The 23,244-nt window shown below is 44.4% G+C and overlaps 2 protein-coding genes across 7 annotated transcripts in view; one reads left to right on the forward strand and one right to left on the reverse strand.

The window, feature by feature from the left end:
* Positions 1-23,244, forward strand: part of SCAPER (S-phase cyclin A associated protein in the ER) — a 539,256-nt gene that overhangs the window by 493,584 nt on the left and 22,428 nt on the right. For 3 of the 6 annotated variants that reach the window (XM_073212225.1, XM_073212227.1, XM_073212226.1), the window contains exons 28-29: positions 3,309-3,546; positions 7,545-7,694. In XM_073212225.1, coding sequence (XP_073068326.1) covers positions 3,309-3,546; positions 7,545-7,694 — 388 coding nt within the window. Of the gene's footprint in view, positions 1-3,308; positions 3,547-7,544; positions 7,695-8,237; positions 10,589-23,244 lie in introns of those variants that run through there. The other 3 variants (XM_073212229.1, XM_073212228.1, XM_073212230.1) reach the window with 3 other exon arrangements.
* ISL2 (ISL LIM homeobox 2) overlaps positions 21,831-23,244 on the reverse strand; it is a 34,778-nt gene continuing 33,364 nt past the window's right edge. Inside the window, exon 7 of the transcript XR_005059056.2 lies at positions 21,831-22,137. The gene's annotated coding sequence lies outside the window, so the exon portion shown is untranslated. The remainder of the gene's footprint in view (positions 22,138-23,244) is intronic.

A 23,244-nucleotide genomic window follows, 5' to 3' on the forward strand; every position in this document is an offset into this window, starting at 1 on the left:
GATTGGATGGCACTTGATTTATGCCCACACAAATCACTGCTTTTTCTGCCCAAATATACTCCCTTTTAAGGCAAAGTTGGGTTTTCAGGTACTGTGCAGGAATATTGATGTCCCAGTTATAGTTTTTCCTAATTGAATCTAGCTTTTAATGAACAGAAATGAATATACCACTAAGATCTTGAGTCCTAGAGACCAAATGTAAATACTTTAAAATCCATTAAACTTACAAAGATTTCTGAGTATAATATACAAAATTTCACATCTGATTTTTCATATCTTCTATGTGTTTTTAAAAGAAAACTTTATAACCCATGCCTGATATGAATAAGACCTTTTAGTTTTTTATTATAAACATTTAGACTTAAAGTGATTATAACTGACAGTTAAGACCAACAGGAGCCAGTGCCCTGTTCGTGGACAAATTATCTATTTCAGACTAAATCAAAAGTAAACATTCTCTAAAGTCCCTTCAGGTCTGCATTAGTCCTGTGGAAGCCGAACGCACAGGCCAGCCCTCTCCCCTCCCCTCCCCTCTGTATGTCCTGTGGGCTGACTTTAAAATGAAGTCTTTTCCATAAAGCAGTATTACACACATTTTGACCCATTACACATCTGAGTTCTTTGATTATTTAACTGATTTTTCTGAATCAACATTTTTATTTCATCAGGAGAATATTGCAAAAGATCCTGAGATGTGTTGTTTTATAATCTATGATTAATAGTTTCCTAAATAATGGAGTGGGTGGAGAGAGGAGAAACTATTCTGATGACCTACAGTTTTTTTTTAATATTCTTTAGAAGAAGTAATAGCAGTGAATCCATGTCACTTCATAAATGTTTGCAAAGATCATTACAAGGAGTTTTAAATGATGAAGTTATATTCCTGAATATCTGCTTTTGAGTATGCTGAAAATCAGCTTTAAAAGCACAAGCAGTAAAGGGGAAGCCAGCACCCCCAAGTCGTGGAGCAGGAGGGGCGCTGTCCCTGGCAGGGCGCCCCTCACCCCAAGGCTCTGAAAGCCATCAGAAACCGTCTTCAGAAAGAAATGTGTCCTGACTTGTCATTGGTTCTGAAAATCAGTCGGTTGGTGTTGAGCAAACAGACTCCTTTTTAGAACCTGTAGAATAAACTCAGACACATTAATCCCTGCTCATGTCTCTGGTGGTCTGACCCTCACTCTGTGGTGTAATGGAAGGAAAGGCCAACTGACATTAGCTAACAGAATTTGTGTAAATGTTCAGATATGCCTGTAAGCAAATAAATATCGTTTCTTAACCTTGTTTTTATTGAGTCCCATAAGACAAAAAGTGTCTCTCCATGATGATACAAGATTACATGACAGTCTCTGTGTACTTTGTTTGACAGTGTTCAGTAAATCTCAAGATTTGTCTTAAGGCTTAGAGAGAAGTGAAGAGGTCACCTCCTCTTTAGCCTGGATGTCTCGGTCCTTGGACAGAGAGTCAGAAGACCTTCGTGGTCTTCCTGCCTTCCCCACTGGTAAATTTGTATGACCTAAGACATTCCACCGAATCTGTTAGGCCTCATTTGCGTCATGTGCGAATGAGGAGACCAATACTTCTTCTACCAGCTATGAAAAGCTAAGATTGGGCTGCGGTGAAGGATGTGAGTGTACTTAGCGATCCCGCCGTACAAACCAGCTGACAGTATTTCATAAGAGCTGGTTTCCTGAGAAGATAACATAGTTTAAAATCTCATCTCATATTTTTAGTAATATCAAAAATAGTGCTCATTCTGGAAATAAATGCTTACCATAGTTATTAACAAAACTCTACTTTGATGCAACTAGTAAATTAAAATGAGTAGAATAATCCCTTTGGAAGAGATAAGTTATGAATTAGAAAACTAGACAAGCCACTAGAAATTTGCCAGCCAGCGCTTCTGAATTCCGATTTGATTAGTGGCGCGCCTTGAGTGCTTCGGGCGAGTCGATGCGATGAGCGCAGATCTCTCCTGCCTCTTCCCCAGTACTGATTCCAGCTGAAAGGAACAACCATAAAGCAGGGGCGGGGGACGGCATCAGTGTTTAAAATAGGGAAGAATGTCATCAGTGCCAGAAATAAAAACACTTCCGCTCGGTCTCACACAGATCCTAGCAGATTAAAGGAAGGCCCCGAGCAAGGACTTGGTACCTGAGAAAAGCTGTGTCCCGGGCAGGGTGGCAACTGGCCCGGTTGGAACAACACCAGGAGACCTGGGGGTCTGTGCGGTGGTTAGAACGAGTGGGCTGTAGCAGCTGCATGACTTACATCTCAGATTCAAACCCAGTTCAGAGAAAGTGAGGGCTTCTTTCCAAGCATTTCAGCAAGAGTCTATCTTCCTCCATTTCGTTAATTCTGACTGTGACATGTGCCAGTTCCTGAGCCACACTGAACAGCCAGAGAGATAAAATATGCAGTTTATCTATGGCCTGTACACCCCTGAGCCAATGACTAGGCAGGGAGCCCCCCTAAAGCACATTGGCTAAGAGGAAGGGAGGAAGAGGGGGTTCCTCCAAGGGAAATCTGGGTGCAGTTTCTAGGAAAAAAAGGGTGAATGAATGCTTGGCAGCCCATTTACTAACCTGCAGACGCTTGGTCACTAGGTGCTTTGTGTACACCGAGTTCAGGAGCGAGATGGGTTCAGTGAACACCTGCTGGCTGTGCTAGTGATTTTAGGAATTCCTCTGCGATCGCCATTGTCTCCTTGCTCTTCCATAGCACCACGTGCCACGGTTGCTAGACTGACTCCATGGTGATTTGAGTGAAGCTAGTCCAGCGCCCGCTTATTCTTAAAAGTCTGGCTGCCCCATCCTGTCCTGCTAATACTCCTGGGTGATGAAACTGTGTCTTCAAAAGCAGTTAAGATGTTTCCATCCTACAATATGCCAACACACTACTGGGCTTTTGAGGCCTCATGCTTTCCTGGTCGCTGCCTCCCTTGAGACAGTGTCCTTTGTGTATCCAGAAGGAAGCTATGTTTCTAATTTCTAAGTCCCAACAGCTCTAGCGGACCCTGTCCAGTTTGCCCAGACTTAGAATCTAAACAGGGTGGGGCTACCTAGGCAGCAAAGGGCGGGGAGGGCAGTGGGGGCCTCAGCACCGGCTGTGAAGTGCCCGTCTGCCACTGCGGCAGCAGCCTGGAACCCCCGGGGGAGAAGACGACACGCCACAGCGCACCTGGGCGGGGAGGGCTGCGTTTATTCCTTGAGGTTTCTTGTTACCTTATTATACAACTCAGATGGTTTGCTTTTAACGGTCTGCTTGTCGTGTTCCTTTTGACCGATAAAAATGTTGACATTCTTTATCAGGTCATGCAGCATATTCGACGGTAACCGCCAGGATCCCACAGGGCTGACGGCTGCCCTTCAGGCCACAGACCTGGCCGGAGTCCTGCACATGCTGTACTGTGTTCTCCTCCACGGCGCCATCTCCGACCCCAGCACTGCCGGGCCCGAGGAGAGTTACACGCAGAACACGGTCCAAGTGGCCATTCAGAGTTTACGTTTCTTCAACAGCTTTGCAGCTCTTGATCTGCCTACTTTTCAGGTACCAAGCATTGGTGTTGGTGTTAACCAACCGAGAGTTAATTTTAGTGTGGATATGTGAGGTTCCTCTCCTGGATTGGAGCATGAGGAATCAACCAATAGAGGGAATTATAATACATGTCATTTATTAAGCTACTATTTATTGAAACTATATTAGATGTTCTACATATGCTTTCTCATTTATTCTCATGACTACCATGCAAAATATTATTATACCTATTTTAGAGATAGAAAAGCTGGCGGTTAAGTTTTGCCCAAGGTTTCACATGGCTGAGCCAGGACTGGTACCCATAATTTTCTGACCCCAAAGCCTATGCTACTGTGCTATTCATAAATATTCTGTCCTGATTTCTTTAGAAAAAGACATATCATCCCATCAACTTTTAAATATTAAGAAAAATAACAGTTTTTTCTATAAACAGAACTAAAATCAAATAGATTATTTGATTGATATGGCTTTCTAAGGATGATTTAACTGATCTGTGTCCAGTGGAAAGTGCATGTATTGTTAAATGTACAAACCCCTATAAGTTGAGTTTTTATAGCCAAAGAAGAAAAAATTGCATTATGCTATAACATCAGTCTGTCAGCTTATAAAAAGTTTTTTTTTCATGTACGAAATTTAATTTTCATAAACACTGAACCTTTAGAACAGAGCAAGCCCCAAGGAGTAGACTTTCTCCTTCAGTTATTAGCTGTCAAGTGATTTCATTGAGAAAGGAAAAAACTTGGCAGATGATGGACTCATAATTTAGATGAGTTGCTTTACTCAGAGGAAAAAAGGTTATAGAGCCACAAATGCATGAAAATGGTGGCCTTTGGCCTTTCCGAGATGGAAGAGGCGCTTCTGTTTTGTAGCTGGTGACAAATGTGCAATTCTTTTCTTCCTGTCATTCTGCTCACAACAGGAAATTAGTAAGTCGCATCCCTGGAGTCAGTATCTTTCGCCTTGTAGAGTCAGTTTGTCCATAACAGGAACATAAGTCTGTTCCTTAGGGCCAATGCTTTTCAGTTTCCAAAGCAATTGAACAGCCTTAGGCAGTGACTGCACAGTATGCAAAGTTCTGAGAATTACAGCCACACTGAAAACAGGAGCTCTCTGTCACCAAACTTGCCGGTGGTTCTTGCCCCCTGGGTTGAACATAACACCTGTGTTTTATGAATACCCGAGCCCATTGTGTTCTCTGTGGAAACAGCTTGGAAATCAGGAGATGCTGACTTTATCAGGAGACATCCTCACAATATGGAGACCACCATCAGCTAGGTCCAGCTGGAGTGATTTCCTTTGTTACGACGTATTATGAAAAGCAAGTGTCTAAAAACTGTCTCTTAGATTCTAATATCAAATAGCCGGGAGCTGAAATTATCTGGAGACTCCTTCACTTTTATGTTTGATGCCTGGGATGATGCAAAGACAAGGTTCAGTGAGGACTACTGGCCAAAGACTCTACATAGGGCTTCTGGGTCATGGTGCCTGGGTTTGGAGTGGGAGTGTCCTGAGAGGAAGCTTCCAGAAAATAAATGTTCCAAGAGAACCAGAGAGAAGCTGCACTGCTTTTTATGACCCAACCTCAGAAGTCTTATATATAACCCATGCTTATTGGTTAAATACCCATAACGCATTGGTTGAATCAGTCATAAGCCTTCCAGGTTTAAGGGGAGAAGACATAGGCTCACCTCTTGATGGAAAAACTGTGAAAGACTTGTAGCCATTTTTTCTGAACCACCAAACTCTTGTTCAGCAAGTAAAGCAAAACCTGTGTCCACAAACATCATTGATGTGGGTGGGTATCTGATCAAGCATGTAATGCTCAAGTAAATACAACACAAATATGCAGTATTGGGATGCAAAGCAATGGTGAGTTTGGGAGAAAAGGACTCTTTTTATGTTAGATATAATCTGAGAAATTCATGTTCTAGTTCATCAAAGCAATTACATGTCAAAAGTGAGATTTTAGGGACTATGTTTATAAAGGATAGGGAAAGATATTTTAGGTACAGCATAGGTCTTACCCTCAGAAAAACCTGAGACACAGTTTATGAATTGGCTAGGAGGATCACAGGAACTTAATAAGAAAACTGAAATGAGAGAAATGGTCTGACGAGACATGTTGATGGTTTGAGTCCCAATGCATCACAAGAATGCAGAGCTGTTAACAGGCAGGCATCCCATCAGACCTCTGCATCTGGAGCCAGACTGACCTAGCTTACTACCAAGTTGTGTGACCTTAAGCAAATCATTTGACCCATAAGACTCCGTTTATCATCTGTAAAATAAACATGAAGGACATCTACCTCACCAGTCTGAGGATGAAATGAGATTCTATAAAAGCGCTGTAGGGTGTCAAGAAATGTAGACTGACTCAGCTTCTGAAGACGTTCTCGCAGGTGTTGAGTCAGTCCAGTTTTGACCGCGACATTCCCGGAGCTCCTTCCTTCTGGTGACCCGGTTTCTTCAAAGCCATAAACCTGTGTACTCTCGTTTTGTGTGAGAATGCTTCGTGTAGTAGTAACAAAGGTTACCCATTAGAAAGTTTTCGTAGATGGTTCCATTTCATTGTGTACTAATAAGGCTGTCAAAATATTTTTCTCCCTTTAGCAAAAGGATCTGATTTCACTCGGAATTCATACTGGCACGGATGGCCTTGAGATCCCAGATACTGTATATTGCGTACACTTTGACAGTTTTTACAATTGAAGGTGGTCTCAAGAAACAAATCAATGTACTGACTTGGCAATTAATTCTTGCTAAAAAGGAAATATAGTTTCCTTGAAAAATTGGTTTCATTTTTATATTCAAACTTACATGCCCCCTGACCTGCCCTTATCAGTGAAGGTTAAACAGAGGGCACTGGGTCACAGCATGCTGGACGAGACTAATTAAATAAGGGCTGAGCTGAGAAGGTGTCACCACTTGATTTAAAGGAGCAGAGCCCTCCTGAAGTCTCTCTGGGGCCTGAAAAACATTTTATCTCAGGGAAATGAAACTGAAACAGAAGGTACTCTTAAAATTTAACAGTAATTTCGTTTCAGCAATGCTCACTGAAGACTGTTGCATCGCTGTTAGGCAAAGTGAATTCACTGAAACTTCCAAGCTGCAACATACCTGACCTAGCTCAAGCCCGCCAAGACCTCAAATCAAGAGATGAGTTTAAAATGCTGCCTTTTCCCACAGACCAGCAGCGGTGCTTCATTCCATTGTGGGCTGCGAATGTGTTCTGTGGGCTTCGCCTCTCCCCTTTGCCCTCCTGTCGCTCTGTCTGTTTGACATGTTTATTAAATAGAAGCGCCAGGCTGCACAGGCCGACGGAGGCTCTCCTTGCGCACTGCCCACCGCCAGCAGCCCTTTGCCTGCCTGGGGAAAGGATCCCAGAAGCCTCATAGCCGAGGGGGCTTCATGGTTTGTTTTCCTAGGGTGCCGGGGAGGTGGGGGGTGGAGGTTGGCATTAGTAGTTGGGTTTCTTGGGATTCTTTTACATTCTTTTGGGAGCCTTGGGTTTATACAGTTGTTTATGTGAATAATAACTAGTTGTTGTTGACATTTATTTTCTATTTGAACTTAAGTAAATAATTAAAATTATGTTTTTATCCCTGTGTGAAAAGAAAATATTTTCTCCTTCAGAAAAAAAGAGTATTGGAAGTTAGCTAAATGATAGATTTACGGGTGAATTTCAGTATTTTAATATTTTTCCAAATTTTCTACAGTAAGACTATGTATACAATGAGAAAAAAATACCATTTAAAATAGAACGAACAACCATGCTTCAGTTGGATAATGGCATTTGGTCTGCTATGCTGTGTCCTCTCCCTTTTCAGGTTAAATGTTGCATTTATTGTGGTCATTTATTACAATACCCAACTGAACTGTTTGGTGGTGCCCTAGCAATGTCATGCTTTTCAGACACCGTGGCGGGAAGTGCACAGGGCCCGGTCTTACTGTGGTTTGCAGCCCCGGCTTTCCCCGGGCTCAGAGTTCTCACTGCCTCTTGTCTGTGTCAGTCTGTTGTAGGGGCGGAGGGCTTGTCCCTGGCATTCCGGCACATTGCCAGCTCCCTGCTGGGCTACTGCAGCCAAGTCCCCTGCGAAAGCCTCCTTCATGAGGTCGTCGTCTGTGTGGGCTACTTCACTGTCAGCCACCCAGATAACCAGGTGAGAGACCCCAGGAATTCCCTTGGACTGCTCCCCCAGCGCGGAGAGTGAGGCACTGGGGTGAGAAAAGGCAGGCCAGCCTGCTGGAACCCGCCTGTCCTGTGTGACCCTCTCACCAGGCTCCAGGGATACGTCTCTGCCTTCTTCTCTCCAAGGGGACTTGGTCAGCAGTAGATGAGCACTAAGGTCTCCTTTTAGGGCTATAAAAATAAAAATTTTTTAATAGAATATTCTTCTGAAGCCACACAAAACCACCTACTCCTTACCACATAGATTCTGATGCTATCCATGTATTTTGTGTGTTCCTGGAGTAGATCGCATCTTTCAACCTCAGTCACACGGTGAACAGTATTGGGGTCGGGCGCTTTATGAATGTGCTCTTCGCCCTTGGCTTCTGCCTGGGTGCCCGGAGGCTGCCCGGCGGGGCTGGAAAGGAGGCTGGGAGGCGGGCCTTGGACCTCTCCCCTTTGACTCATCCAGAATAGCTTTGCTTTCAACTATTTTGATTATTTGGTTTCTGAGCAAGATTTCATTTTTAAATAGGACTCTGCTGCTTTAGGAAGATGGCAAATCTGTGTTACAGATTTTGTAAAAAAAAAAAGAAGAAGAAGAAGAAGAAGAAGAAACAGCAGCAGCTTATTTCTCTTTATTTTTAAAATTCTTATTTTATCAGAACCTCTTACTCAGCAACCTTACCTGGATGGAATATAGCCAAGATAACGGTGTTTGAACAACCTTTAACCCACACTCTAAGCTTACTCGTTTTTAATTTAGGCAAATCTCTAAAAGTGTGCTGACTCAGTTTACTAGCCTGCAGCAGACTAGACCCAGGGCAGGAGAAGAGCAGGAGACTCGGGGAGCCAGAGGTGAGTGCGCGGTGAGCTTCGCACCGAGAGCTGGACCTGCCTCCCCAAGGGGGAGACTAGAAGAAATAAGCAGGCCCAAGAAGTCAGTCACTGCGGCCCTCGGGCCGAAAGGGACACTAAGCCCTGTGTTTGATTCCCCAGATAACTGCTGGTGCCCCCAGGGTCGACCCTGAGCGAGCATGAAGGCAAACTGTATGTTCAAGAAGTCCGGGGAACATGCAGTCTATTCTATAAAGTTTCCCATGATTGAAATACAGAAAATGTAGACTGTTACCGGAACAAGCGTCACTAGGAAGGGTCCCCTTTTGTCGACCCTGTTGCCAGGTGGGCAGACCGCTCTCACCTCCCACCCCTGGCGTGCCCAGGGGCGCTCTCCCCTGCCAGCACACCCAGGTTTTGGGGCTTTGTCCCCATGAACCAGGCCCAGCAGGTCCACAAGTCTCTTAAAAAACTGCTCAGTGAAGGGAAGTTGAGAGAAATCTCCTGTAGGGTTTTCTTTTCTTCATGTGTATCCACTCAACATGCTAAATTGTATTTTATTTTCTTTTAAAAGTTTGTTTTTTTACTTTTCTGATTATGAAAGTGTTCCTTACTCATCATTAAAAAGACAGGCCAGTGTAAAGAAAGAGTCACAGTTTTTCCTGTTCTCACGGTCTGAGACAGCCGCTCACCATGTCTGTGTGTTCCCTTGCAGTCTCTTTTCTGTGAATATTTTTTCCAGTCTTACTGAGGTATAACTGATATATAATATGTGTTAGTTTTATGTGTACATGAGATGGATGATAACTTATTGTGGTAATCAGCAAAACAATCACCACATCGTGACACTGTTCTAATCAGCAGGGTGATTACCACAATAAGTTTTCATCCATCTCCTCACGTTACAGTTTTTTTCCATATGATGAGAACTTCCAAGATCTACTCTCTTTGTAACTTTGAGATATGCAGTACAGTATTCAGTTTAGTTATCATGCTGTACATTACATCCTCAAAACTCAGTTATCTTTTAACTGCAAGTTTATACCTTTTGCCCACCTTCATCCATTTCACCCCCCCTCCTCCCCTCTAGGAATATTTTTACGTAGCTAAGATCATACTGTACAGATACTCATGTTCTGCTTTCTACACTTAACATTACAGATCTTCCTCAACTTACAATAGAATTACATCAAGATAAACCCAATGTAAGTTGAAAATATAAGTAGAAAATGCATTTAATACACTTAATCTACTTAACATCATAGCTTAGCCTAGCCCACCTTAAACATGCTCAGAATACTTGCATTAGCCTTTTTGGCTAATCATTCAACACAAATTTGGGCAAAATCACTTAACACAAAGTCTGTTTTATAATAAAGCATTGAATACCTCATGTATCTTACTGAGTACTGTACTGAAAGTGAAAAATAGAGTGGTTGCATGGGTCCAGAATGGTTGTAATTGTGTTGGTTGTTCACCTTCGTGGTCCTGTAGCCGACTGGGGGCTGGGGCTCACTGTCCGGCAGCACAAGACAGCATCAGACCACTTGCTGCCAGCCCAGGGAAAGATCAAAATTCAAAATTCAAAGTGTGGTTTCTCTTGAACCTCTGTAGCCTCCACAGCACTGTAAAATCGAAAAATCATGTCTAACCATCATAAATCAGGGACTGTCTGTACGTCAGAATCATTCTTTATGAATATTGTATTGAAGGCTGCATGGCTTTATCTTGTGGAGGCTGCCCGTGGTTTGCCTAATCGCTTCCTGTTTTGTCTTAAGTAGTTTACCATATCATGACACTGTTCTACTGCACTTGTAAAGAGGTGAATAATTTGTGTGTGTGATAATATTTTGCTGCATACAGTTCTGTAGAAAAAATTCAGCTCCTTCAGCACGTCTGTGTTTAGGGATGGTTTGAAACTTTGCTTAAACCAACTCCATTGTGGTGAATTTATTGAACTCAGAATTGTTTGGGATTTCAGAGAGTTTTTCTCCTGATGCCAGATCACAAACGAATCCTCCCCTGTAAATAAAACACATGCTGTAAGTATCTCCGGGCTTATCAGAGTGACTAGCAAGTGGGGTCAGAGGAACTGGTGTTTGGAGATGGCACTTTAGAACTGAGCTGGACCTGACGGCAAAGTACTGACTGGGCACGTTGGAACAAGGAGAAAGCAGGATAAATGGGCAGAGAGAGCATTAAGCAGTAAAAGGGGGAGACAGAGACCCTGTGGCTGTGACTGGGGAAGAGGAAGGTGCAGCAGGGTTTGGAGATGATTATTGAGAGGTAAGCTCACTACGAGGAAGAAACCAGAAAAGTGAAAAAAGCCAGATCTTCTATTCCAACACCTTGGCTCCGAGGAGGACTGAGTACTGAACTGGACATCTACTTCTGACTTGGGGGAAAATCAGAGAAGTCCGTTCATCCCTGAGGCAATTGCTGAAATGTGACAATCTATGAGAAGAAAGAATATGATAAAAAGTAGAGATGAAATAAGAAGTTAATTAAAATGATAGTAGTTGTCAAACACTAGGACATCGCACCTTATGAGGATGCTCTTTGTAAGCATATTTGTAGAATTCTTTATACTCTTCTTCCCATCTGTGGCCTCTTAGACTTCAAGTGAAGCTATAAGTGTAGAAATTATTCCTACCTCACAGCCAGATGAGAAATCAGGATTCAGAGAGGTGAAATAAGCGCCCTGAAGTGATATAAAAAAATTATTGAAAGACCAGACTAGAACCTAGGTTTTGCAAAGCCCAGCTTAGTATACTTTTCATTTCATTCGTGTTGCTTAAGAAAATCAGATGTGTCTCAGGCCCCATCTGTTGGTGTTCCCTGATGTGTGTCTTGGGCAGGGGTGGGGAATATAGATGATGCCCATTTACCAAAAGCGTTCATTGAGAAGACACCATTCTGCAACTCTGAAAGCTGTCTGGGAAACTTCTGGAACATATCTTTGTGCTTTAGGAGACTCGTTAAGATTCTGGGAAGGGGCGTATGAGTGTGTTTTGGGTGAACAAACTGGACCACAGTCTAGCAGATAGACTGCCTGGATTCTATCCCCAGCTCTGTCACTAGCTATGTGATCTTAGGTAGTCATTGTCCTTCTTGAGGCTTGAACACTTTATACTATACAAAGAGGTAGATTGGTTCAAGAAATGGATAGTGGTGGTGGTTGTACAATATTGTGAATGTAGTTAAGGTCACTGAATTGGAGGCTTAAAAATGATTAAAATAAGCTTAAAAAAAGGAGTAGATGATCTCTCCTATGAGGTCTGTGACTCTGTGATATTTTGAAAGCTGAGATTGGAACCACAGGTAGACCAGCATTCTGATCTTATGGGGACCGCAAGCCATTTTGAGGTTGTTCAGATTCTCTCCGCCCCACTGCAGATTATGTCAGCACCAGATGGCATCATGAGCTGCCTGTCCACTCCATGGCATTTCACCCTTAAAAGCTGAATGTGTCGTGGCTCCCTTACATTAATAGAAGGGCTCCATTGACAGACACGAGCAGAGGCTACAGGTGAGATGTCAGGCATCTTGCTCAGCAATGCCATCTCTAGTCATAGTTGCTTCGCCTGCACTGAGGGGCTGTGCCCACCACCAGCTCATGACGGGCCCCATGCCTTGCATGGCAACGGCAGGGTAGGGGGAATAACCTCAAGCTTGCTGAGGTGATAAGTAGAACTGGGGAGTTTTCTCTAACTAAAAAGTTGTATTTTTATTTTATTTTCAATCTGAAAATGTGTTTTCTACTCCCCCCAAAACCCAGTAATTTGCCAAGTGATCATTTGCTGAGGGGATGTGCTAAGTGCAGTTTTAAGCTCTTATCCAGCTTCCGTCACAGATTCATGGAGCCTTCATCGAGGAAGGGCTCTGAGAAATCTAGTCCAGATCCCTCATAATTTAGATGGAGAAACTGAGGCTTACAGAAGGAAAAGGAATTGCCAGCCAAGAACTAGCAGGACCCAACCTCACAGTTGGCAGTCCAGTTAGTATCCTTTCCACCTCACTCTTCTGTTCTTAGAAAAGTGAATGTATCTAACTTGATACCACATTCTCTAAATCAGGAATTTCAGAGGAGAAATTATGATACTCAATTCACTTAATGTTTCTGTGTCATTAGTCAGAAGTCATGTTAATTTGCAGGGCCTGTTTGTCTGCAGGGGCTCCCTTATTTCCTCCTGAGGAAACAGCTTGTGTCTTTGGAGATCTTGAACTCCTGCTGCAGCCTAAGGCTGTTTTATTAGGTAACTGATTTGCATAAAGGATCGGCACTTTTTATTTGCCACCATTTAGTCTATTAACTGGAGAGACTAAGCCCATGATAGCAGAATGACTTCAGAAAATAAACCTGAATAATAAAAGTAATACCCCATCCTTGATGGAACCAATCATCTGTTTCCTATAGGGCTGCAGTTTCTAATTAAAATGTTTTTTTTTTAAGTCAAAAGCCTCCTTGTATTTTATGGTAATTTCATGATGCTTTCTAAATTCCTTCCCATTTAATTATGATAATGAACATAATTAGTATGTGCTGTCAGCCTTTCACTTAATTTACATTTTATATTGGATAATTAAATGTGGCCTGATAATTAAATTAACTCGAATGACAGATGATTTGACTGCCTGCATATTACTGTGTTGGGAATAGCGTCTTTGCATATTCATTTTAGTTAGTGACTGACCTTGTCATTTGGAAAGATCCCATAGATTCCAGGTACCTGAGCCGGAGTCTCTTGTGATAGTTGCAAAGGACGCCTTTGGTCCAGCTTCTCTGTAGATAGGTTCATGCAGAACTTGGAATCATCTGCTCTGAGCTGTCCCGGGGGGTCCTGAGTGCTTCTGGGAGATCAGAATGGGTGAGTAAGCCTGATGGTGAGGCTGTTGGAACTAGTTTCTACCTGACCTGTGTGACATGCATTTTTTAGTCCTTTTGTAAATTTATGCCTTAGTAAGAAAACCCAAATGTTAATTGACTGACCTTCCTAAAATTTATCTATGGTTCTCACCTCAGATGTTTCCTGGCAAGCAAAAACAGGACAATTCCCTAGTTGTGTACCATTCTGGTAGGTGAGGAAAGCTAGGCTGTGTTTTAAGAGCGTCAGTTTTCCAGAGGCCCATTCTAGCTTTCAGAACTTTCAGAGGTTGCCTGACTCCTGGCCAAACATTCTTACGTTACTCTTTGATTTTCTCATAGACAGATGGTCCTACGTCACACCCATTTGGTAAACTCCCCCAGCCCCATCCAAGTCCGTGAGCAGGCGGGAGGCTCAGTGAAAACCCAGCGTTCAAGGCCTTTCTGTTCTCCCAGTGTGGGCAGCTTGTTCCTCAGCTGTCATACAAGCAGTAAGTTTTCTGCATTTTCTTTGTGTGACCATCCAGTTCTTTTCATAAAATAAAAATGTATCATGTCTAAGGAAGACCCCTAAGAATTTCAACCATATAACTACTTCGGAGTTACTCTCAGTCCAATATTATAGTACCAAAGAAAAATGTGCGGTTTTCCCCCAAAGGTAGAAAAGTAAGTTTTCTAATTAAAAGTAACTCTGTCTAAACATGTATTTTAAGATTTCTCGTAAATGGCCTTGCTGGTATTAGAATGGAGAAATTTGCCAGTTAGCAATTTTAGGCGATAATATTAAAAGTCACCAATTTCACAGAATCCAAATAAGAGACGCCTTTTTTTCCCTTATCTTGTCAGTGAATTTCCAACACAAGGGTAATTTGAAGTACCACATGCTCACACCAGGTACCTTTTCCACTCCACAAGCCATGTGAAAGGTTATAAGGAACTCCTTGCTTGACCCAGTGACTGCATTGCCAGCATCAGCTAGAGTAGCAGCAGCCTCCCCAGGGTACCTGGACTGGACCCTCAGGTGGAAACCTTCCACTCCAGACTGACACTGGCCTTGCACTTGTCCCTGACTGAGAAAGGACCGTGCTTCCCCCTTTTGTATGGGGTTGCTTCCTGATTCGGGACTCACTGTGATTCCCACGAATCTTCCTGACAACTGAGTGGATTCTTCCAGTCTGCACTTGAAGTTTTGAACTTGAGCTGTAATGGCCCTGGAAGCCAGGTGGCACAGAGAACGAGAGCAGAGTCTCTGCAGCCAGCTGGCCTCGAGTCTCAGCCCTTGGCCGGGTCTCTGACACGGAGCCTCCGTTTGCTCGTCTGTGAAATGGAGGCCGTGACACCGCCGCTTCCCAGGCTGTCGTGTGGATCGCACGGGGCCTGACTCTGGTGGACGCTCCGGAAGTGCCGCCGTTGCTGCCCTGCTCGCCCTTCATCATCTTTATGGCAGCAGTTGATTCAGCAGTAGTCCGACTTCATAGTTCTGGCATAGTGATCTGAAAAAAAACAGATTGTGTAAATTAAATATCTTTTCAGTTTCACATTTTGGGGAACTCAGATTTGGAACGCACAAGTAAAATAACTCCTGAAATCTAACATTGAAGCTGTGAAATTGAAAGCTAGCCATCGCTTTTTCTCACCTGGACTATGAGAAGTTAGGGACTCACTAAGCTGCTTCTGCAGTAGCTGTAAGACCGAAGTTTGAGTCAGCGTCACTGTGATGGCCCGGTTTAGCCGCAGGTGACATGAAGTTGACCGTCCCCTTCTGAGCTCCATCCCAAGGCTGGACAGAGAAGTGGAAGTCTCACGGGGAGCCAGGTGATGAACCTGCAGCGCTCTTGCCCAAGGCGCCCGTGCCCAGAGCCTGAGAACAGGGGTCAGAGGGGAACACTGCTGTCAGGCCAGGGTGTGCACGAACACCGGTCATCCTTTGCTCACTTGAAAGTCTTCTCCTGGGGTATCACAAACACCCAAGAAAATGAGGCCAGAAGGAATATTTTGTCAGAGTTTAATTCATGACCAGTGGTAAGTCTAATTTTTTCTAGACCTGCCTTCATCTTCAATCATGAGATAGACTATAAAGACTTAATCTGTAATCAGAAAGAAAACATCTCTCCTGAGATAGAAAATCTGATATAAGGCCCTCATTAGTCACAGAAAGCCCATCACCATGAAACAAATGCTGGTGCCGCAGTCAGGATACTGGGCCCTTCGGCATTGCATAGCGGTGTGACCCTGGGCAAGTCACTGCCCTTCTCTGGGCTTTGTTTCTGTCTGTGAAAAGAGAGGCTGGGTGCTCTGAAGGGCCCTTCCAACTCTCATCAGGGGAAATATATAATTCTAAGATGAAGTGGCAAGTCATGGCCAGACCAACATGAGTAGGTAAATGCAATCATACTCGTCTCTAAGTAGAGTGAGTCACGGATACTGCCCTCCAGTCACACCCCGAGCCCCTCCCACCCTGAGCCTTGGTCCTGCTGCTTCCCACCTGTGATACTTTTCCTTCAGAAACCACCATGGTTTGGAGGGGTTTCCAGAGGTTCTTTATTGTGAGTCATGTTATCAGAGTTGCCTTCCCTGGCCACCACATCTAAAATACTGTATTAGCCCCATGATTACTGTTTCCCCTTTGCCTTGCTTTATTTTTCATCTTCTTATCTGCCTCTAACACTTATTTATTTTGTCTCCCTGCCCCCCACTGCACCCTGCTAGGATGTAAGTACCCAGACAGCAGGGTCTTTGCCTCCAGTGCCTGCAGGAGTGCCTGCTGCATAGTGATTACCTAGTAAATATCTACTGAATGAATGATTGGATGTTGACACGATACATCTCTCCTTAGTCATAATACTGCAGAAAAGGTTAAAATTGCCCCAGATTTTGAAAGATAAAGCACTCCTATTTTGCTGACCAAACCTCCTGAACCAACTTTTTGCTAAAAATTTAAGAGCCATTTCTTTGGCACTGTAAGTTATTTATCTTTGAATCTATTCTAAAAGAAAGTTTTGGTTTTGTTTCTACTGGGGCCAATAGTTCTGAGATGCAAAGGAAACCACTGCGTTTAAGGTTTGGCAGATCCTGTATTTGGGCAAACAGAGGTAGGTGAGAAAAGGCTGCGGAGCTGGCTTCAGTCGGTGCCCCAGCTCCTCCGCCTGGCAGCCCACTTGGACAGGACACCCTGAGCACCACTTTCCCCGGCTATCGCACGGAGACAGGAGGGCCTCAGTCACAGGGTGGTTGTGAGGATTACCTGTCATCCTTCTTACCCAGGTCCCAAATTTATTCGATTATAAAAATGGAGGCCTTGGGGTCGTTGCTCACCAGGTTGGTGGCATTGTCACAGCAAGTCCACTCTGACTTTGATTTGGTTGAGAAAAAAAAGCTTTCTAACCTAAGTGTCCATCAGTAGATGAATGGATAAAGAAGATGTGGTACATATACACAATGGAATATTATTCAGCCATAAAAAGGAAAAATTCTCCCATTTCCAACAACATGGATGGAGTTGGAGGGTAAGATGCTCAGTGAAATAAGCTAGGTGGAGAAAGACAAGTACCAAATAATTTCCCTCATTTGTGGAATATAAAAACAAAGCAAAACAGAAGGAACAAAACAGCAGTAAACTCACAGACTGTGGGAAGGGACTAGTGGTTACCAAAGGGAAGGGGTTGGGGAGGGTGTAGGGGGAGGGAAAAGGGGATTAAGAGGCACAGTAATTCACAGTCACAATATAGGTTGGCCACCGGGACAGTAGTACAGCACAGAGAGTACAGTTAATGATTCTTTAACATCTTACTACGCTGATGGACAGTGACCGCACTGGGGGGGGTGAGGACTTGATAATATGGGTGAATGCTGAAGCACTGTGTTATGTATTTGAAACCAGCATAAGACTGTATATCAATGATACTATAATTTAAAACGAAAAGGAAAAAAAAGCTTTCTAGCCCACTCTGAGAAAGCACATTGTGGGAACATCTATGCCTAAAGACCCCCAAATCACCATATCATTCATATTAATAGCATGTTTCCTGGAGGCATTCTAAAATATTTTTTGCAAGTCTCTTCACATGTAGTTCCTTTGGGAACTGGCACCTTTAGTGTGCCGTCAGGTGCTGCCCTCCTCGTCAGAGAATGTGGTGTGTGGGGGGTCCCGTCGCAGGAGCAGTCGGTGGGCTGCTCTCTGTTTGAAAGCGCTGGTCGTTCAGTTTTTATAGCTTGATGAGAGGACCGCGGGCTCTGGAGCCCGGTGACCTGGTCCCAGCTGTGCCACTTACTAGCCCTGTGATCCTGGGCAGATCACTGCTGTTTTCCTCATCTATGAAATAGGGATGACACTGGTAACACCTCTGCTGGGGACTTGATGATGGGGGGAAATCTAGTAACCACAGTGTTGTTCATGTAAGTGTATATTAATGATACCAAAAAAAATAAAAATAAAAAGTAAATAAACATTGGTAACACCTCATGGGGTTGTTGTGCAAATCAGATTAGATCATGTACATAGTGATTAGCACATTCCCAGGGCCAGAACAAATGTTAACGTGATGTCATTGAAATTATTACTGTCTGCCTCCAGATTCCCTGCTTTTCACGGGAAAAGCCCTGGAGTTTCCACTCAGGAAGCTCTGACACTTGATATCATAGATATGCCATCTCTGCTGTCAGAGTGTGTTTCCCCATCTGCTGAGAAACTGGAGAAAGCTCTGTGTGTTCCCTGCCTGCAGGGCTCCTCTGTGAACCCAAAAGATGTAGAAGCACCAGGGGCCCCCCCGTAGGGGTCTCCGGGCTGCCCCTCGACCTGCTGCTCTGGCTGACAGCCTCCCTTCCCGAGGGGCATGCCTGCTTCAGCTGGACACGCTCGTTCAGAGGCAGTGAGGCAGAATCCCCACTCACCACGTGGGGCTGCAGGAGGAGGAGGGAGACCTCGCACCCGGATGGTCCTCTTCTAATGGGCGACTGCTAAACTGAAAACGCACTGCAGAGATGACTCGGGTGCACTGAGATTGTGTTAGGAGAAGAAACTGGAAAATGGCTCACATGAATCAATGTGAGCCTTTAATGGGCCTTAATTGGAACCTTATCCTACTGTACTTAGAGCAGAGAGATGAAAGCAGAAGAAATCTGAGAGACCATTCATTTCACTTGAGAAAGCAGTAAACTGAAACTACAAAAAGATTTGACTACTATTATATTTTCATGATTAAATAAAATTGTCATAGACTAGTGCTGTTAAGCCCATAATGTCCCATGGAATGCATCTATGCTCTCAGGCTGCTGTTTGCATGTGACCAGAAAATCTGTCATTCTGTGCTCTATGTTTATTAATTCTACTGTTCTCACACCACCCAGTCTCCATGGTGAGAAAGTTTGACCCTTGTTGTCCTCTCAGGAAAGGTCCAAAGCACACTTGGAGTATTTGTGTTGTAAGGCATTATTAAGTGCTGCCCATCTAACTGCCCACCTCCCTACCAACCCCCCTTTTCCTGTTAGTCTGTAATGGGCATAATCTTTGCAGTACTCTGTGTGTGTGTGTGTGTGTGTGTGTGTGCGTGTATATGTGATTGTAAGTGTAAATTCTCTTAAGCTGGATTAGAAAACTGGAATAACTGCTAGTTGAGAATTTGGAAGCAGCATATTTTATGTGATGACTTTTTAATTCATTCTTAAGAAAAAATGTTATAGGCTCTTTTTTAATCATATTTAAATGTTATATCTGCACAGATATAGGCTGCAGAAAGTGCTTATATGTGAATGCTCTTAGCACAGGATTATATTATTTCTGCAAATTCACAGTCCTTCGGAGATCATCTAGTCCAACTACCCTGATTTCCAGAGAGGACCTACGCCACTCACCTAACCAGCCCTCCTAAGGGCTTTCTGTGGCCAGCCTTGTTTGTCCCTCCTCTTTGTTCCCTATCCTATGACAGATGGGACACAGAGAGTGCAAAAAAACAGAAAATGCAAAATAAGTTGACCCTCAAATTTGCGATGATGCGGTGCGCCTGTATCATTTCCAAGGTCTGTGCTCTTTAGACAAGATTTTCCTCAAATGTAAATTAAAATGGAAGCAACGCGTCTAGGTATAACCGCTGGCAGACCCTAGAACCCATGGCTCTCAAGGCTGGCCAGGCGTCCAAGATCAGCTGACCCTACCTTGTGCTGCAAGAGGTGTTCGAAGGGAATTTAGAACTTGGTTCATTTGAAAGGTAACTCTTCTCACAGAACAGACAACATGAAAGAAGGATAAAGAAGTTGCAGTGCAGAACAGAAGGCTGGGGCTATTCAAGCTTATTCTTGGGAAGATGCCAGTATCGTGAGCTTTGTGTCCATATAAGCACTCATCACTCATTTCTTCGGTCACTTACCAACTTTTACTAAATGCCCACCCTGTGTCAGATCATGTGTTTGGAGATGCAGAAATGAATACAACCCAGATTTTGTCCTTCTGCCTGGAAACAACGATGTTAGTGCTGAGACGCATTCCCTCCTTCAACAAATGTTCAAGTGTCTAGGCATTGTTCTAGACACCCAGAATACACCGCGAAGCAAAGTAGACAAAGTGCCTGCCCTTGAGGGCTGACATTGAGGTGGGTACGGGAGGGACAGACAGTAAACAAACCTGCGTCTGTGCTAGAGGTTCCTCTTGGAAGTATTTCACAGCGGACGAATGCTTGGGCTAATATCTGAAAGTGGAATAGATACTTACTGGGTAGCAAGGTAGGAAGGACATTCAAGGCATAAGAAAGACCACGAGCAAAGGTGCTGAGATGCAAAGTGACCTGGCAGGTCCAGGGAACAGCAAGCTCTTCCTTCTCACCAGAGCTCAGGAGGGAGGGACAGAACAAGAGCTAAGAGTGAAAGAGCAGGCTGGGCCCGGCTCATAAAGGGACCTGTGTGCCTGGCCAAGAACGAGGGAATTCATCCTCCAGGAGATGAGGAGGGGCGCTAAGCATGACTGGCAGGGGGAGGGTACGCTCCGGCTCTGTCCCAAAGCCCGTTCCAGTGCCTGGAGACCGGGAAGGCAGGCGTCAGGACCTCTGCACGGGGGCCTGCGGTGGGAGCAGGTGCCCCGGTTCGGAAGCATTGCTCTCCCTTGCAGAACCAAACGTCCGAGGAGAGGCCTGCTCAGAGCCGTCTGTCTTTTGCATTCCTCCGGTAGCACAGCCCGTTTCTCTCAGGAAGTAGAGAGCACAAGTCAGGGGCCGCCTCCCCCGGTTCCTGCCCGGAGGGATACAGCAGGTCGGCAGCGCACTTCCTAGTGTCTGAGGAAAGCTGCCCAGATCAGCTGGGTTCCAAAGCCCGGGAGAGGCCAGGCTTCCCAGCTGCCGGCTGTACCTGCCCTCCAGATCCTGCTGCCTTCTTCCCGCCTCCCCTTCTTCCCTCTCTGTCCCTCTAGACCGCAGCGAAGCCCTGGGAGCACCAGGAGGAAGGCTGTTGTGTAAAGGGCCTGCCTCCCACGTGGTGTGCCACGGTCTCTGCGTTTTATCTCGGCCTAGAAATCTATCTTAGAGCTGAAATAAGCTTGGGAGGAGGGGAATTTGTTTGCCATGCTAGCCAAGGGAATCTTTCTGTTTCTCTGCTCTGAATTTGGTTTCCTGATGTAGGTGGACAGACTCTTCAAATTTTTCTCCTGTGACACTTAAATAAAGCCATTCGTACACTGTCCCTACTCAACCCCCAAGGTATCAGATTAGAGAAACAAGGTGCGTGTGTTTGGGATGTGACATCTTGTTTGTATGACGGCAGTGAGGTCACCAGCCTCAGGGCCCTCCTGTTGTGCTGTTCCCCGGCCTGGGCCTGGGCCTCATGGGGGGTGGGCCTCGTCCAGAACACTGTGGACAGGCAGGCTCATGCCGTGCGCTGGCCTGGCCACCACAGCCGCGGCTGCTTCACCCTAGTAGTGTAGCAGGACGGGTTTTGAGGCGAGGAATGCAACAATTACTTTGTTTCTGCTCTGCTAGAAAAAATATTCTTTGTTTGAATGATTTACAGGCTCTCTGGGCTGTCTCTTTTAATGAATTTAGATGTCTAGACACCTATTTTTGCTTCTCTGTTGAGGACATCTTGTCTCTGACAAGAAAAGGGAAAAAAAACAAAAAAAGAATTCTTAGGCATGAAGAATTTGCCAGGGTGAGGCTTAACTACTTGTATACATTTCTGTCTGACCGTGTACTCCGCTCACCCTGCCACACTGACCAGCAGAACTGGCTTGACCTTGGGTTGGACAGACCAGCTCCCAAGGCTTCCCGAAAGGCACTGCCCCTGTTTCCTGTACCACTGGGCCAAGAGGCTGCTGGTTTCAATAGGGTGCCGGCCCTAGTGCCCAGTCAGCCGTTCTCGCAAATCCGAAGAGCTGGTGGGCCCTGGGTGAGGCAGGCCCAGGGCCCTGATGTGATAGGTATAGGCCTCTGGAATCAGGCTTTGCAACCAAAGCTCAGCCCTCATTCATTCATTCTCTAGATAGTTCTTGGGGAATTACTATTTGTCATCACCGTGCTAGGCACTATGCCAGATGCCGGGAGTAAGCAGGGAATGAAAGAGACATAGCCGTGTCCCTGCAGAGTTCATAGCCTGAGACTCCTGAAAACCGGGGATCCGTGTCTGTGTCTGCCTCAGCAGCTGGTCGCATATCCGGAGCCAGGCAGACCCATGTGTGTGGTTCTGTCTTCTGGTCTGTGGCAGACCCAGGACTTCGGTTCCAGTGGCACAGGTATTTAGAAGCTTGCCAGAGGGCATTCTGAGAAAAAAACACATGAAAATAAACAAAATGCAGAAATTTCTAAAACTGAAGGAGTTCCTTCTAAATAAGGGGCGAATTCAGAGTCACTCTTAGATGTTAGCAAAATTAAGTAGGGTTCACGTAGTAAGAATTGCTTAAACAGAACTTGACCATTTTCTGCTTTGTTTCATTCAATGTAGGCGATTCCTAGAGAACTGGAGATTTTACTATAGGGCACTGGTTCTGTCTGAGATGGATGAGAAGTAGGTAGGTAGGTAGATAGATAGATAGATAGATAGATAGATAGATAGATAGATAGATAGATAGATAGATAGATAAGCAGAAACTGCTACTGAACTTTTTCTCATTTATTTGTATTATTTAATGGCATGGTTTTGCTATAGTCAGGGAATGAGGTGCTCCCATATAAGTGAACTTTGCAGATGACCATGTTTACCTTTAAAACATTGTTTCATTTAATATTGTTTATCTAAAATTAATTGTGATCATTTGTTATATTAGTTGCCTACCTTCTTAGACTTAATCATACATAATGCATATGTACTTTTTGAAGCCTTAAGAAATGAGTATGTACTGTAATGCCAGGCACATCAGGGTCATCAGGGTCATCATGTAACAGAAGCAAATTTTTAAAGTGTTGAGTTCTAAATAAAGGTGATGGATTATAATTAATAAGATATTTTACCCTAGCACTGTAGTTCTTTCAAGAACAACTGAAAAGGTGAGGGTAATTACTCTTCAACCAAATGGTTCCAGGCAACTTGTGAATTTTCATTTCTGCTCAGAATAATTTCAATCCCCGCCCCTTCACTTATCAGTGTCAGCTGACGCTTCTTCCCGTGGTCAGTTTGCCTGTCTCCAGGAGTCGCCTTTTAATAAGCTGATTCCGGTCTACTGTAGTCTGGGAAAACCACTTCATTAGATTTGCTTCTGAAACGGGAATTAGTGGGCTGAGTTGGAGCTTGCAGAACTTCCTGTGAGTTGTTGACATGGATTTTTATGGAAAGATAGGGTACTCTGCAAGGACAGAGCTGTCTCTAATGTGTCACTGCCCCATTTCAGGCGCATCACACTGCACTTGACCAGAGTAGATGTTCAGTGAAC

Source organism: Manis javanica, chromosome 8, assembly GCF_040802235.1.
Source record: "Manis javanica isolate MJ-LG chromosome 8, MJ_LKY, whole genome shotgun sequence".
Taxonomy (NCBI): domain Eukaryota; kingdom Metazoa; phylum Chordata; class Mammalia; order Pholidota; family Manidae; genus Manis; species Manis javanica.